This window comes from Python bivittatus, unplaced genomic scaffold (assembly GCF_059951505.1).
Source record: "Python bivittatus isolate LINGU-HERP-01145 unplaced genomic scaffold, Pbiv_v1 ctg000840_np1212, whole genome shotgun sequence".
In the NCBI taxonomy this organism is placed as follows: domain Eukaryota; kingdom Metazoa; phylum Chordata; class Lepidosauria; order Squamata; family Pythonidae; genus Python; species Python bivittatus.
The window spans coordinates 24,734,949-24,751,640 of NW_028277113.1; the positions used below are offsets into that span (position 1 = coordinate 24,734,949).

General features: G+C 39.5%; 1 protein-coding gene across 3 annotated transcripts in view; it reads right to left on the bottom strand.

Moving 5' to 3' along the window:
- CNDP1 (carnosine dipeptidase 1) overlaps positions 1–16,692 on the bottom strand; it is a 35,724-nt gene that overhangs the window by 14,785 nt on the left and 4,247 nt on the right. For 2 of the 3 annotated variants that reach the window (XM_088130852.1, XM_088130853.1), the window contains exons 2-5: positions 11,204–11,326; positions 7,375–7,518; positions 5,770–5,932; positions 330–418 (exon numbers count right to left, since the gene is read on the bottom strand). In XM_088130852.1, the coding sequence (XP_087986978.1) occupies positions 330–418; positions 5,770–5,932; positions 7,375–7,518; positions 11,204–11,326 (519 nt within the window). Of the gene's footprint in view, positions 1–329; positions 419–5,769; positions 5,933–7,374; positions 7,519–8,416; positions 8,644–11,203; positions 11,327–16,692 lie in introns of those variants that run through there. The other variant, XM_088130854.1, reaches the window with a different exon arrangement.

Here is a 16,692-nt window from a genome sequence, read left to right on the forward strand (position 1 = left end):
TTAATTTAAGTTGTATATTGGATGTTGTAAGCCACTCAGAGTCTTTTGGAGTGAGGTGGCTATAACAAATCTAAATAACACCAACACCAACACATTTAACACCATCAAACAACAACATCTGCCTATCCCAGGTCCTTGGGAAGGACAATAGGTGGACAAAAATGCCAAATCCAGTCTAAACAACTAGCTGACTGTGCAAACAACCATAATAGCAACCAGACACAATGATAGAACATGGACTACCAATGGCTAACTATACAACCCTTTCAGAATCCAAGGCTGAGGCCATGAACCTCTTTTTATTTCTGTAAGGCCACATTTTTACTTACTATGTTTAGCGCTTTGAATGCGCTCACAGCATTTATCCAGGCTAAGACAGGTCCTTTGTTATCAGTTGCTCCACGCCCATACAGATTTCCTTAGGATAAAAGAAACTTATATTAAAATTTGAAACTTCTGATTATGCCAAAAGCAGAACAAAGCTCTCGCTCTTGCTCTTTCAGTGGATATGAAGTCAACTGAGGAAGCTCCTTGCTGAAGAGGCCATGAAGTAATTTGTGAGAGTAAATGTACCTGAATCAACTGTGCCTCTGCCAGCAGAGAGGCCAACCTTAAGAGTACTGCCTACTCCAAATGGCTTTGCATTTCTTTGGAAGTATCAGGCATGTCTATGTATCCAGCACTGTTCTTGAAATGTCCAGTGGCAACTCTGCTCAAAAGTGCCTTTCCCCAATTACAGTGCATGCATTAGTTGTATCCCTTTTCTTGTATCCCAACCTGTTTTGGGCTGGTGGGCACATTTGGAATGTTGAGACAAGTCTTGAGTGCGCTTACAAAATGGACCTGAGGGAGGTCTTATCTGCTCACAAAAGTACTATGTGGATGATACAGCCAGTTACAAAGCACACATCTACCACAATGTTTCTTTCATTTAGCCTCCACTTCCAAATAGAACACCAAGATGCAGCTGCCCAACCTTTCTAAAGAACTCTTATAAGGTCTATTTGAGACCTCAAGCATTCTGGGAAATAGAGATGATGCTAATGGCTGGCACCTTACATTGCAGTATGCTGGCTGTCTCTGTCTCTGTCTCTGTCCCTGATGTTCAATGTTACTATATACAACAAGGGTGCAGAACCTATAGACCATTGTTTCTCAACCATGGCAGCTTGAAGATGTGTGGACATTAACTCCCAGAATTCCCCAGCCAGCCTTGCTGGCTGGGGAATTCTGGGAGTTGAAGTCCACACATCTTCAAGTTGCCAAGGTTGAGAAACACTGCTATAGACTCAGGACTATGTGTGACACTCCAAATTCTTTGGTCCCAAAACCACACCAAAAGTTGCCACTGTTTTTTAGGTTTTAATGTGCAGAAGAAGGCCTTCACTAAATACATGAGGGAAATATATTTAAACTGTACATTTTGAATGTGTGCTTGGGATTCAGTGTAAATGGGAAACTGTCATCTATAATATGGCAGAAGAAGAAAATTATTAAAATATGAGAAATGGATTCCAACTGGCCATTTTAAATATACAGATTATATGCATACACTGGGTTTCAGTTTATATAAGGGAAATTGTAATGTATAACAGAACAGGAAAATTATTAAAGGCACTATTATATTTGATATATTTAATGCATTAGAGTACAATTCAGGGTTTTGTGGGGGTTCCATGCATTTATTTATTTTTTTTTTAGAGAAAAGTCCCCAGCATACCACTCAGAAACATGTATATCCTTAGGCCAGAACAAACTGCTCCATAATCCATGAAGATATTTTCAGCTGATAAAGTATTGGGGCTTCACTTCAGGAAAATCCTTTTTTTTTTTTTAAGTCTCAACTGAGATTGCCATAGTTCTTCTAGAATCTTAGAAACAGTTCAACTATGAGATGAGAAAAACTGCTTTAATCAAAATCTTGTGTCCTTTCATTTATATTCAGTAAAATGCCTAGGCAGGTCTAAATTCAATAACTATAAAATAATATTTCTTATTACAAAATGTTCCATTTTTAATTTTCATCATGGGCATAATGGGAGGTAGGAAAAAGAATATTTCATACCTGTATCAAGCTTAGCCCCAATAATTCTCTCTACAATTCTCCTCTCAAATCAGTTGGGCGTGTTGTGATACAAGCCTGGTCCCTATGCATGTTCTATGTGACATCAGATGCACGTACAAAAGGAGCAGAGAGTGTGCAGCATGGCAGTGCAACCCTGCTATCATCATTCTGACAAAAGCAGCAAGTTGCCATGGATACCCATGTCCCAAATATTGCACTGCCTGTATAGCTCTCCTTGCAGATATGAAGGGTCTATCTCCATAGCCTTTCCCCGTTATAAAGCACAAGACAAGCCCATATATGCAATGACTATCTTCACTAAACTGTAGAAAGCTATTTTCTGCCCCACCATTGATTAACTGAATATCACATATCCTGCCCAGTCCTTGTTAGATGTGTAAATCCAATGGCATGGACTCTTCAGCACCTCAAGGGATAGTGGGTATAGATAGAGAATGAAGGATTTACTCAGTATCCTCTATCTATAACTCTGCCTGCTCTTTATCTACTAATCTGAACTCACTTTCTTCTGCCTTTCTTCCCAGGCACACATATATCAAGCATATTTTCTTAGACCCTCTTTCTAGCAGGATGGAATTAGCTAAGTGCTAGGCCTTGCTTATTCCTAAAATGTATTTCCTGTAAACAGAGCTCCTTTCTGTCATAGTTATGAGATCTCATTTGATATAGAGTGTATTCCTGCATGGAAGAGATCATGGAAGACATACATTCTCCAGACACCCAGATTTGAGGGACTAGGATAGAAAGATCTAGTACACAAACTTCAAAAGAGCATCTAGGGCCTGAAGCAAGCAGCTGGAGCCTGGAATGAGAAGCTCAACCAGATGCTTGTCAAGCAAGGCTTCATGCAAGATAAAGCTGATCCTTGTCTTCATTCCAGATTCAGAAATGACAGGCAGACCTACTCACCTCTGTAGATAGTTTACTAATCTGTTACCAAGATAAGGATAGCCCAGAGATTGTAAGGAACCTCAGCAAGGAAACAGAGGGGAGCATCTCCTATTGCCGTGGTATCCAGGTAGAAAGAGAGGATGGAAATTACTTCTTCAACCATAGAGAGTTGAAATATCTTCTTAAATGTCTAGGGTTAACTAAAGTTCGCAAAGCCTATAGGCCTTTGCAAACTGACTTTCTGAAACAGATTGCAAATAATGAGCCCTTGATAGAGACTGTAAATAAAGGCCTGCAGTTGGAAAGGTCCTGTACAGGTAGTCCTCAGGTTACGAGCGTTTGTTCAGTGACATTCAAAGTTATGACAGCACTGAAGTAGGGGGACTTACAATGGGTCCTCGGAGTTCCGGCATCGCAGAGTCCATGTGGTCGCATGATCACAATCTGGGTGATTTCCAACATTCCCTGCTGGCTTCCCACAAGCAAAGTCAATGAGGAAGCCAGCAGGAAGTCAGAAGTTGCAATCATTTATTTATTTATTATTTATTTATTTATTTAGTAGACTTATCCCCGCCCATCTCCCCACAGTGGGGGACTCTGGGCAGTTTACATCAAATTAAAACAAATAAATACCTAATTAAAATTTATAAAAAGAAAAACACATTTACACAAATGGAAGGAAGAGAAAAAATCCAAGAGGCCAATGGAAGCCACACCAGGCCTCTAGGGGGCTAGCCAACCCCATTTCTGACAACCTCCCTCCCCGCCCAGGCCAGATAGCAGGTTACTTATCATTACTTAACAAGTTGCATGGTCCTTGTTTAACTATGGCAACCAGGACTTCTGGAATTTCTATTGCTAAGCGACATGGTCACATGATATCATGCTTTATGATCGCGTCACTTAGTGACAGAGTTCATGGTCCCAATTGTCATCATAACCCAAGGACTACCTGTACTTATAAACAGTGAAAAAAAACAGGCACTGCTGTAGCAGTTGGGATTCTGCGTAGGAATGTGACTGTATTAAGCAAAGGAGATTAGATCTGAGTCAAGAGGGTGGGCAATTATCTAAAAGGCCTTGCATACTTAGATCTGACTTCTAGTCAATAGCAAGACCAAGTTGATAGGCTACATTGATGCAAATTGGACAGATGAAAGGAAGATTTTAAGTCCACAAGCAGACAGCTCTTCCTATATAGGGGTGGAATGATCAGCTGGGAATCAAGAAGCAATCTTCCACCAAGGTAGAATAGGTATCTGCAGCACAAGCATGCCAGGGGATTATGTGGCTACATAAACTGTTAATGGACTTTAGGATAGGTGACCCAAAGCCAACAGAGTTATTTGAGAACAATCAAGGAAGTATTCAATTCTTCTATAAAGAGAAAACTACAAAGTACGTAGACCCAGAAGTGTCCCACAGGACTCATCTCTTGGGACTAAAATACCGCCCACCAAAAAAGATGCTTACAAACACTTTCTAAGCCTTTGTCCTAAAGTTGACACAAAACCCTTTGAAAGGTGAATAGGAGTTGTGGATTGGTGCATAAGCCAATGAGAAGGGGTGTTGGAGCTATGAATCCAGTGGTACTGATTCTTCAGAATAGCATGACCTGACCAGAAAGGGGCAGTGGAGTATAAACAGAGTAAAGACTGTACTCTGTGCCTCTTCTTTGTTTAGCCATTCTGACTATTCTTCGTCTAAAACAGTGTTGTCCAAACTTGGCCACTTTAAGATGAGTGGACTTCAACTCCTAGAATTCTGGGAGTTGAAGTCCACTCATCTTAAAGTAGCCAAGTTTGGACAACACTGGTCTAAAAGATTGCTAATCTGAAGTCACCTCTTTCTGCCTTTCTTCCCAGGCATGTAGCCATAAAACACATGCTCCTGGACTCTCCTCCTGGTTGGATGTATTAACTAGATGCTAAGTCTTGTCTATTCCTATTAAGTATTTCCTGTAAATAAATCTCATTTCTGTTATAACACCTGTTCACTAATCATTGCTCAGGTCAGATTCCACTCTAAGGAAGGCTCACGTGTGCCCAGAGAATGCTACAGCCTCCAACAGTCCTAATATATTGGGGAATTGTAGGTTAGGCCCTCTTATAAGAAGTCATCAGAGTCATCTTTTAAACAGCATATTCTTTTTTCTCCACTTAACAAACTTAAATGGATTTCCCCAAAAAGAATGGTTAAGAGTGGCTGCAGTAGGACTTGTTAGCTATAGACACTTCAGTTTCTTGGTTCTTTATTAGATACTTTCTATATGTTGATAGGTGATCAACATTATTGCGGGTAATTATTTTCAGACAGCAAAACATTATGTGTGACATTATATATATTTCAAATAATGTGATGATATGTTCGTTGCTAGTATGTCCTGCTCCCCTGGTCAACAAGCTTTCCAAATGTTTACAATATTCAAAGCATGTATCTTGACATTTGAGGAGTGAGTTGTGAAAGGGACTATTATTTTGTAAAATTAAAGCTGATTAAAAAAAACAGTTTCCAATTAACTATGGGACAACAACATTTCTCTTGATCCATTCTCTGTTGAGAATGAGATTGTGTGGAAAACATCATTTGAAGATGGCAGTGCTGATTTTGCAATGAAAAGGTCTCAAAAAATAATCTTTGCTGTTAATTTAAATGATTGACATTGATATGACCATATCTTTGTATATACATGGTGCCTATCCTTGATGTTTTTATCATAGAAACTTTAAGAATTGTCAACTTTTTTTATAGGCCCTTTACTTTTGACTGTACCAACTAGATAATACACATACCATCGATTTCTGTTAAATTGAAAGGATGGGTTTTCCACCCATCTTGACTTTTAGCTGGCATCACATCCACGTGTCCATAAAAACATACAGTTGGCTTCTGTGGATCATCCCCTAACTTTGCCAGAATGACAGGAGGTAATGGAATATTCTGACCATTAGACAGCTGCAGAAAGATATTGAAACACAGTTAATGATATTCAGTGAGTTTCTTAATGAAATAATAAGCAACAATTTCCTTCCTTGTGATATATACTTGAAGGAATGTCATTTTTGTTCGATGTTGGCTTAGTTCCAGCTCAGGTTTTTTATTCACCAAGGATCTATACAGAAATATATACATATTTTCCATAAATCCAGTTTTTGTGAAAGAAAGTTCACCAAACGTCTACAGGATGGATCTTAGTTCACCATAATGTCAATTTTAGACAGTGTTCTTATGAAGCAATGTGTATTGCTTCACTTACTTTATGATGTGGTAAGACAGCACAGCTCTGTTTGAGAGTTCCCTAACTCTTGATGAATGGGGCCTGGACATGTCCAAAGTCCTTGTCTTGAGAGCATCACTATGTGCAGTAGCTATGCAAAAGCTCCTGTTATCACAACTGCCACCTCCATATGACTATCGCCTGCTACTGATTTAAACTTGGTGGCATTATATTGAGGTAAATTACTGTACTGTACTGTCAATACGGTTTGGTAATAATTCTGCTGAGTTTCAAAGCATCTTTTCCCACATTATCTGGAAACTGAACCTGGAACCTTTTTATGTTTTCTGTCTTTTCTTTATGGAGCAGTCTACAGATATACCTTACACTGGATTCTAATCAGATCCTATCTTATCTTTGAGATAGACAATAATACAAGCCAGCAGAGACCAAACATTTTTTCCTAAAAAAAAGGCCTGCTTTTTTCCTGAAGAGATAGAGAATATAGATTCTATCATTAAGATATTAAAGGCTAGACGATTAAAATCACAACTCTAGAAAAAACCACCTAGTTCAATCCACCAAATAGCTTTCCCATATCAAAATCACAGAGTATTTAATTAAACCAACAACAGAGAAAATAACATTATTTTCATCAATTATGTGATACATGAATCCAAACACATGAATCCATCCTGCATGAAGAAATATTTTAGTAGAACACTAAATCTAAACCACTAACATGGCCTGTAGTTGGAGTGGAGGAAGAGGGTGAAATATTTAAAGTTATATTTACTCTTTTATTAGAGAGCTTTTGGAAGGAAAGCAGCAAGTACCTTCCAAGAAACTATTATCTTTTTTGGTGCCATTTAATTAATTGGAGGCCTAGCCTATTGGCATAACAATTATACCACCCAAAATTGTAAGACTAAAACACAGACCTGGACTCAGAGAACTCTGCCTTACTCATCACTACATAACTTTCTATCCCTGTCTATTACTTAGGGCTCCCAGATCTGGGGTGCCACCTTTCTCCTACCAGATCTTTTTGCTGCTATCTTGTGGTTTGTCCAGATTTTTTGTAATCCAAATCTGATAACTCTACATTGACCCCATTATGTGAGCAGACATTCCTTCTATCTGTGCACAGGAGGCTTTTGATGTAAGCAAGGATCAGTACCTGTTGAATGCCTGTATCGTTGAGTGTCACAACAGCTCCTAAGTCTTCAAGACTGGCTGCAGCTATTTTGACCATTTGTATGACTTTTGCTCTTAGGTGTGGCTGTTGAGAATCACTCTCCACAGCCACCCATTCCTTAAGTTTCTGAAAGGAAAGCCAGAGATAAAATTCATATTCTCATAGAAGTGTCATACTGTTGTCTGTGTGTTCTTTGCTGAGAATCAAGTACTTAGATCAAGAGAGAAGAATATCTGGACTATGTTTCAAAATGTGGATTATGATTCCATTTTATCTAGACATAGCATCTTGCAGAACCTACATCTTCCTGTATCCATGTTCCATTTGCCTAGCTATACCTTCTGTAGTAATTCCAGTTTTCCCAGTGAATCAAACTTATTATCCGATTCTCATCTAAAATTAGGATTCCTGCATATTTACACTGTAATCTGTGAAGCTGCTGGCAACAGCTTCCATTGCTCACCAGTTACTTTGATACCTCTCTATGCATACTTGGTGTTTTTGATTGGAGCATGAAGAGAAGAAAGAAAAATGCAACAGGCAGAATTGGCTCTGGAAAACCAATTCTTCATGAAACAGAACTTTAAAGCTTCTGCAAGAAGTTTAGAACAGTAATGAAGGAATTTCCATCAGGCTAAGAGAAGGCCGCTGACCCCCAAAATTACATCTCAGGAGTAATTTTGTATACTTAGGGTTCAGTGTAGATACCTCTCATATGTAAGGTATGCAGATTTAAAGGTATATGGTGAGGTTTTGATGCACAGGAGACTATTTGCAAATGAATTTTGTGATGAATTTTTGTGGAAATATCTATGAATATGAAAATATCTATGAAATATCTATGTACAGTGGTACCTCGGGATACGAACTTAATGCGTTCCGTGACTCTGGGTGTATCCCGAGTTGGTCGTAACCCGACGCAAATTTCCCCATAGGGTTCAATGTAAATCTGGTTAATCCGTTCCGTCCTCCGAATTTGGTCGCACTCTGAAGCAAATTTTCCCATAAGGTTCAATGTAATTACCGTTAATCCGTTCTGGTGTCCGCGGACCACGCATCAGGGGCGGGAGAACGGCCGGGCGTGGCACGGCGTGGCGCGGCGGGAGAACGGCCGGGCGCAGCGCGGCAGGAGAACAGCTGCAGACCACGTGTCAGGGGCGGAAAAATGGCCGCGGACCACGTCTCAGGGCGGAAAAATGACCATACCCCGAGGCGGAGTTCACACATCGAGGTAAATTTTTGCGGCCGGAGCTGGTCATAACACGAAAAGTTCGTTAGTAGAGGCGTTCGTATCCCGAGGTACCACTGTATTGTGGTAGGCTTAATGCAATTTTGCCTTTGTATATTTTCTTACATACAGGTTAAGCAGAACATACTGTAGACTCTAGTACGTCATCAAGTTTTGTGCTTTTTAATATCCAGAATGTAACCACAGTAATATATGTAAGCCTTGTTTTGTTGTACAAATTATAGCTTATCTCAACCTATCTAAAGGTACATTAAGTCTCCCTACTGAGAAGGAGAAGAGTTGAGGGACAGTGTCTTGCCTACAGTTCATAGCAGAAGAGTGCTTTCCTGATTCATAGCTCTCATTATACTGTTGCAGCCATTCTGCTGCAACAGCTCTTAGAAATACATTAAGTTTCCCCAGGAAAGCTCATTAAAAATGACGGCACTTGGCAAGGTTTTGCACAGGCAATCCATCTTTGTAAATTCTATTTCCTTCTAATTACTTCTAAGGGACTTGTCACCATACAATCTGCCTTAAAAAAAGAAGAATCAGAATCAGAGAGGAATAACAGCAACAATAAGAATGTCCACCCACACAATCTTCTTGTCCTGAAATTTTGTTTGGAGTGGGTAATTGCATTCACTCTGCATTGTGAGATAACTTTTGTCTTGGGATTGCAGTAATGCCCATCAGCACAATGAATAATGCAAGTGCCATTATCTTACTATGGAGGGCCAAAATAAAAGTAGCAAGTCAGTTCTGATTCTTTATTCACAACTCTGAAATGTTTTGTTGTCTACTGAGAGCCTGGGAAGAACCTAATATTAATAACAAAAGATGTGTTAAGGATTCTGAGCAAAACCTGGTTCCTCCTCCAGTTTTCTCTGGTCACGTTCTGATAATCTGGACTGGTTCTTCTAATGCTGGGGAGGCATTCAATGTCGTCCCCAGCTTTAGGGGATTGACTGAGGGCCAATAAACTAAGGCCCAGTCCAGACCAGAGGGCTTAATTTGTCTAGGTAAGCCTGATTGTCTTTTCCTGGGCCGTGGGTAACACTTAGTGTTTGTTTCCTCTCTGAGGGCCAGAGGAGTGGACATAATGACATCCTTGGAGTAGGTGCAGTTAGATTTTTCAGCCCAGGTCTGTTTGCTCTGCATCTAGGGTTGGGGAGCTCTGGGGAAGTTTTCCTTAAAGTTTCAATGTGGGAGGACAGTTTTGTTTTTAAGAGGTTTAATTGTACCCTTTGCAAAGCTTAAAACCCTTATTCTACCTCATAAAATTCTCCAATCCCCTCCCCTATTCAGAGCCACTTACTCTAGTGGGTTGTCGGGAAAACAAATGGCCCATAGGCTGCAAATTGCCCATGCGTGATCAAAAGAATTAAATTGACAACTGTGATATGCCACTGAACCCAGCTTTGTCAATAAAAGCACAAATTGCCTCCATGCCTACAGCACCTTTTCTAATCTGCTTCTAAACTGTGATTTTGCCTGAACAGCTAGCTATTTGCGCTCATTTGGAATTGCTAATAGGGCCTTACACTGAGGGTTGTTTGTGAAAGTCCTTAAACTTGAAGTCCTCAAGACAGGCACACGAGACAGTGGTGGGACTGTTACTTATTACTATTACTTTGCTTGCCCGTCAGTGATGCAGCTTAAAGTGCTGATTTCAGTCTAAAATATCTTCTCCCATATTTATCTATCTAAGGCTTGCGTTGTGAAATGAGGCAAGGTAAGCAGCCACAAGAGAGGACTTTTCAATGTGGCATTTTGTCTTTGGAATGCCCTTTGCAGAGAAACTCATCTAGACCCTATTGATCAACCCTCTTGAGGTCAAGCAATGACCTTTTGATTCTCCAAGGTATTGTAGTGGTTTTACATAGCTACCCTGTTGTATACTGCTCCTGGTTTTCCTTTGATTTTGTGTGTGTGTTTTACCTTTGCTTCTAGTTTTCTCTGAGTTTTATTATGTGCTGTTCTTACAATTGCTTAATGTTTTTAGCACTTATGGGAATCTCCCCATTCCTACTCCAGCACCTGTACTGGGGCTGGAGTAGGAATGGGGAGATACCCATAAGTCCACCCTCACCCATGGAAGTTCACTGGGTGACTTTGGACTATTCATTGTCTCTCACCCAACCTCATGAGGTTGTTATAGTAGAGGTGCAACTGGAAGAGAAATTAGCATGTCTGTCACCGATGGAAAAAAACACAGAACATAAATCTAATAAATAAAATGTGTATGTATACCACCAAGAAAGCTCATGTTATAAAACAAGCCGGAAGTGGAATGAACTAACAAACAACTAAACGAGAAATGAATTTATGGATAAAGTATGAAACCATTAAGGCAGAAATTCCTTTATTGACCCAGACTGTGGAGAAGATACATCAGGAATTTGATCTCCCAGTCAGCATTAATGTTGCCTTTAATACACTTTGCACTGTAGCTCAAACTGGCAATCTGCAGGCATTGGCATGCCAGTAATCCTTGCTAGAAGCCAGCAAGCTTTCCAAGTTAAGGCAGACAGACTTGGGTTGCCTTTTGTTAGCAAAATTCACAATCACTGTTTTTTCTACCTGAACAAATTCATCCTGATGTTCATCAATGTAGTTGAAAAGCTGCTCCTCCAGGGATAAGGAATTAGAAAATAAGGAAGTGTCCACACCAAAGGGCAGCATGATGAGGGAGATGTAGAATATCTGCAGGTTACAAAGACAACATTCAGCATCTTAAAAAGAATCTTCGAAGATATGCAAGATGAAATGATTGTGTAGTGTTTTGTAGCCCAGCATTTATAAGTAGGCTGAGAAAGTGAAGGAGAAATAAATGTCTGCATATAATGGACTGAAAAAATTAAATCAAACTGCCAAATAGACTTAACTGTATTTAAAGGACAACTTATAACAATAATGTTGCAGGAGATCTGAAATTTCCCTCTAGGAGAGGGTTTCTCAACCTTAGACACTTTAAGATGGGTGGACTTCAACTCCCAGAATTCCCCAGCCAGGCATGCTGGCTGGGGAATTCTGGGAGTTGAAGTCCACCCATCTTAAAGTGGCTAAGGTTGAGAAACCCTGCTCTAGGATCTGCTATCAGTTCTGACTTGCATCTCCATCCCCTAAATTCAGTGTCAGGAGTTACTACTCAGTATTGATTAACGGAAGTTCCCTTAGGAAACTCAGCTTTTGGGGGTAGGGGAGGATTTATTTATTTATCTCAAAATGTTATGCATGCACAATCAATAAAACAATCTTTAAACTTAAAAAAAAATACAAAAGAGAAAAGAGACAGCCCCAAGCAAACTAAAAATACAAAGAAAGAAAAAAAAGAGAAAAATCTACCTTACATTTTATACTCATCAATAGTCACTGCTTTACTAATGAATGCACTATAATAATATGATCAGTCCAAAATATGATTGTAAAGTATCACAAAATCTCTGCCATAGTAACACATATTGCTGCATCCTTTGATCAGCAGAAAATATTGCCTTTTCCAAAACAGATACATCGCACATTTCTGGCAACCATTCCTTGACATCTGATCTTGTTTCCAATTTCTCAATATGATTCTTTTAGCCAACTCCCATGCTCGATACAACCATAATTCCTGATAAGCTGTCAGATTCCAAATATAGAAGGGTATATATAGTCACTTCCTCGTGAGATGGGCGGTGTCCAAATTCGAAATATAAATACAGTGGTACCTCGGGTCATGAACGCTTCTGTTCACGACCAATTTGGGTCACGAACAGCACCGTTCGCAAAATTTTGCTTCCATTCGCGAACGCCGGATTGGGTGACGAACAGGATCCGCGGCCATTTTCCCTCCCGTGACACGTGGTTGTGGCTTCCTGTAGGGAGGGGGACTCTCCCTCCAAGCAATAACCGCCTCCCCACCCGCCTTCCTGTCCTCCACACCAGAAGTCGCGTCGAGCAAGGTTAGTGTTCTCTCTCTTCGTACTGTATTTTGTTTCATATTTTTGTGGTTTTAAAAAAAAAATACATATGGTTCAGAACGGATTAACCATAATTACATTGAACCTTATGGGAAAATTTGATTCGGGACGTGACCAGAGTCGCGGAAAGAATTAAGTTCATGAACTGAGGTACCACTGTAAATATAAAAAATACAGGGGGTGTGGAGAAGGATACTGATTTGGGAAAAAACCAGGACTTTCTTCCTCAAACTATGGTTTGATTACAAACTTTGAATTCCCCCTTAATATTCCCAACATTTATGTGACGCAAAGAAAAAGGCAGAGCTTCAATCACACCTTTGCAGCAGCCACCTTGACCTTTCTGACCATGCCCTGCAGACACCCTTACCAGTTACCCTTTAGCAATGTATCTACTTTGGAGTCAGCTTGGCTAATAAAGGGAAAAATATAAAGCAAGCAGATTATGCAGCCAGTAGTAGGAAATAGCCTTGAAGAAATATCCTGAAGGAAACTAGTAACGTTAGGAATTTGCATGACCACCCTACTCCTAAGCTGGTCTGAAGTAGTCCTTATATGTAGACAAAGGGAGAACGTCTAGAATCTGGGTGCTATGAATTTACTAGAAGAGCAATGTGCACATGACACAATGTAACTTTACTTGGCTATTCATAATTAATTATATGAATATTAGTTGCATGAATATAAACACTGAAAACATTATATTCCGGTCTTGTTTCTTCCCAAGAGCTTTTTTGCTTTCTGGAGAAGTGCCTGATGATCCTTGTTGTTGTTGTTGTTTTAAATTCACCTTGTTAACTCTCTCCAGCTCGCTGGATGTTTCACTTGGGATATTTCCCCAACACTACTGGACATACCTCCAGGTAATTCTTTTGGGATTTGCCATTTTCAGTGCTCAGTGTGAAACAGGAGGTCCTAAAAACAAGAACTTAAAAAAAAACTCTAGGGACTGATCAGTTCATGTTTCCACGTTTAATCAAGAAAGGAAAGCCCATTCAAGTATTTTCTACTTTCAAGATTATATATATATACATATATACTGTGTGTATATATGTATATATATATATATATTGCATATATATATATATATATATATATATATATATATACACACACACACTGTATGTATATATATATATGTATGTATATATATATATATATATTGCATATATATATATATATACATTGTATATATATATACTGCAGATAGATAGATAGATAGATAGATAGATAGATAGATAGATAGATAGAGCCTTTGAGTCAGTGTTGACTTATGGTGACTGCCTGGACTAGTCTCTGAAGTTTTCTTGGCAAGATATCAGAAGTGGTTTGCCATTGCCTCCTTCTTAGGGCTGAGAGAGAGTGACTGGCCCAAGGTCACCCAGCTGGCTTTATGCCTAAGGTAGGACTAGAAGTCATAGTTTCTCTGTTTCTAACTTGATGTGGGTTATTAAATGATGGGGTAAAAGCAAACAGTCTTTAATTTTTGGCAATACAAAACAAAAGCTAACTGTTGATCTATTCTTCCTGTCTCTCTACAAACAATGTTTGTATTATATTGCTTTGATGTTTAAGACACACCTTTGTTACAAGTAATAGACTGTTATTAAGAAGGAAAAAAGCCACAGTACTTAGGTCAGCAGGTCCAATATCCTTGAAACATCCTGCATTGTATTTAACTGTACTTTTTTTCCTGGAAGTTTTCTTCATTTAGTCACCATAATATTTGTAAGTAACACTGAATTATTCATACCTCATAAAAAAGTTAACACATTATCTTCCTAGCACCGCTGCCTGCTCCAAATCTACCACATCTGCCCTCCAGAAGGGCTGGATTGCCACCCCATTATCCATAGCCCACTGCTGGCTGGAGCAGATGGAGATTAGATTCCCACATATCTGAAGGAGCCCAGGTTTGAGAAGGCTGAGCCATATTGAGAGTAGCATGAAGTCATTCCCAGAATACTCTTTGGCTTTGACTGTAGTTTGTTAAATAACTTCCAGTTGATTAGTTTCAGCTTTGCATACTTGACGGAACCAATTAAACCACTAAATGTGATATATGAGTAGTCGGTCAATAATATGAAGGGCATGTGATGCAACAACCTTGCCTAGATGTGAGAGTCCTACTGAATAGTTAAAATTGATTTATTTTTGTGATGCTGAAAAGTTTCTATGCATACAAGTCAGGGTTCATACATTTCATTACACCATAATAACATTTGGTTTGTGGTTTGTTTGGCTTAATGTGTTATATGAACCATTATTGTTTGTAATCCATGGTTTATGATTTGGCACAATGAACTCAGCTGCATTAAAACATGACTAAGCAAAGTGGTAAGCCACTGAAAAAGAGTAAAAACTTAGGACACTTGTATACTTACCAATTATGTTTGATTATCAAATAGCAGTATAAAATATGCTATTTATGTCACATTGTGATTGAGGTGGTCAGTTTTGGAAGGAGGCATACAGTTAATCCTTTGAGAACTACACAAATGGGCAAGAGCTAGTGATGAACATAGTGGTGGTAACTAGGACAGGTTATATCTCCATTCACAGAATCCCAATCCTGCAGATTGGGATCAATAGGAGGGGGCTTAGTTAAAAGCTCTTCTCTCCAACTATTAATTAAAAATGCCTGGAGTGGGTGAGATTGAAGCCTCCTCCCCTTTGCCTTTCTGATCAGGCTGTATGCTAGAATTCACTACTGGATCAGGTCATGCTATTATTGGGGGGAATTATTTCAACATTTATCTGAGGCATAGATCTAAATAAACAAAGATCGGGAAAAAGGCTTCCAACTCATAAGAAATCCCAACCTCACTAAAAGTCCTTGCATACTCTTCAAATGCAGTTTTGATCGCCGTAAATATACAGCCTTGGCTGTAAAAGACTGCTTATTACAGAATAAAGCTAACAGTTTAGTTAGTATCAGTTTCAGCATTATTTGTGAGAGTTATCTGGCATTCTTTAGATGTAGTGAGAACAAAGAGAATGGAAATACAGGAGGAGTGGAACAAAGGTGTTTACCACATATTGCTGTGAGGCACATTTGGTTATGGTCTCAGTGCCAGGTTTTTTGAGGATAATTGTACATGTTTTCCATCTTATTGGAAGAGCAAACATGCAGACAGACAGGCATAAAGATCAGAGACCTGAATTGTGATAAATATTTCTTTATCCAGAGGAAGATGATGAAGGACTGGCCCTCTTATACATACTACATGTGTGTGTGTATCTTCTGTAACATTACAAAAACATGCAAGTCAGCTTTTGATCCGTAAGTGACGAACGCACACTACCCAACCCCAGAGGCACTCTTACAACAGTTCATTAAGGTTCATCGACTGTTATGTACGGTAAATGCTGTCCACCCCATCCTTGAGTGGACAAAAAACAACACCGGCATGACAAGTGCCCGCTGATGATTGCTACCCCATCTCTAGCAGATTTGTCTGCAATTACTGCCAGTCACCGGACTTCCCTCCAAGGTAATGGTGACAAAGCCTAACAGATTTTATACACTTTGAGGTTGAGGCCACCTTGGAGGGTAATAGAAAATGGGGAAATCACTGTTTTAATACTTTACAGCTAAAATGGATTAAAGTCTGCTCCACTCATGGGATGCAAACAAGGTGAAGGCAACATTATGGGGAAAGAGCAGACAGAAGGTGCTGTCGGGGCATATTTATGAGGTGGTGAGGTTCATGTCAGGACGTGGCCTGACTTGACATCAGCAACAAATCAACCCACTTGGCAAGAGAACTAGCAAATGCAAAATGCAGATCCCAAAACAATAGCTGCTGCTTAGGTTTGCAGTGTTTACAGGTGGTAGACACATGTTATCAATCAAAAAACACTGAACAATCCCTTGGTTTCTCCCTCTTCAGCCTATCTGCTGCTATGAGAAACAGTAGACAAAAGGTGGAGGGTTTACAAATGGAAAACAGCATCCAGAGACCTCACCCCATCTCATCTGATACGGAGCCACTGTTCATCAATGACTCCTCTGGTGATCTCTGGTTACTAATGATGTTAATAATGTGTGACAATACTATGTCAGGACTAAGAAAGTTAGTCATCGGTTGCTTGCCCTAAATGATC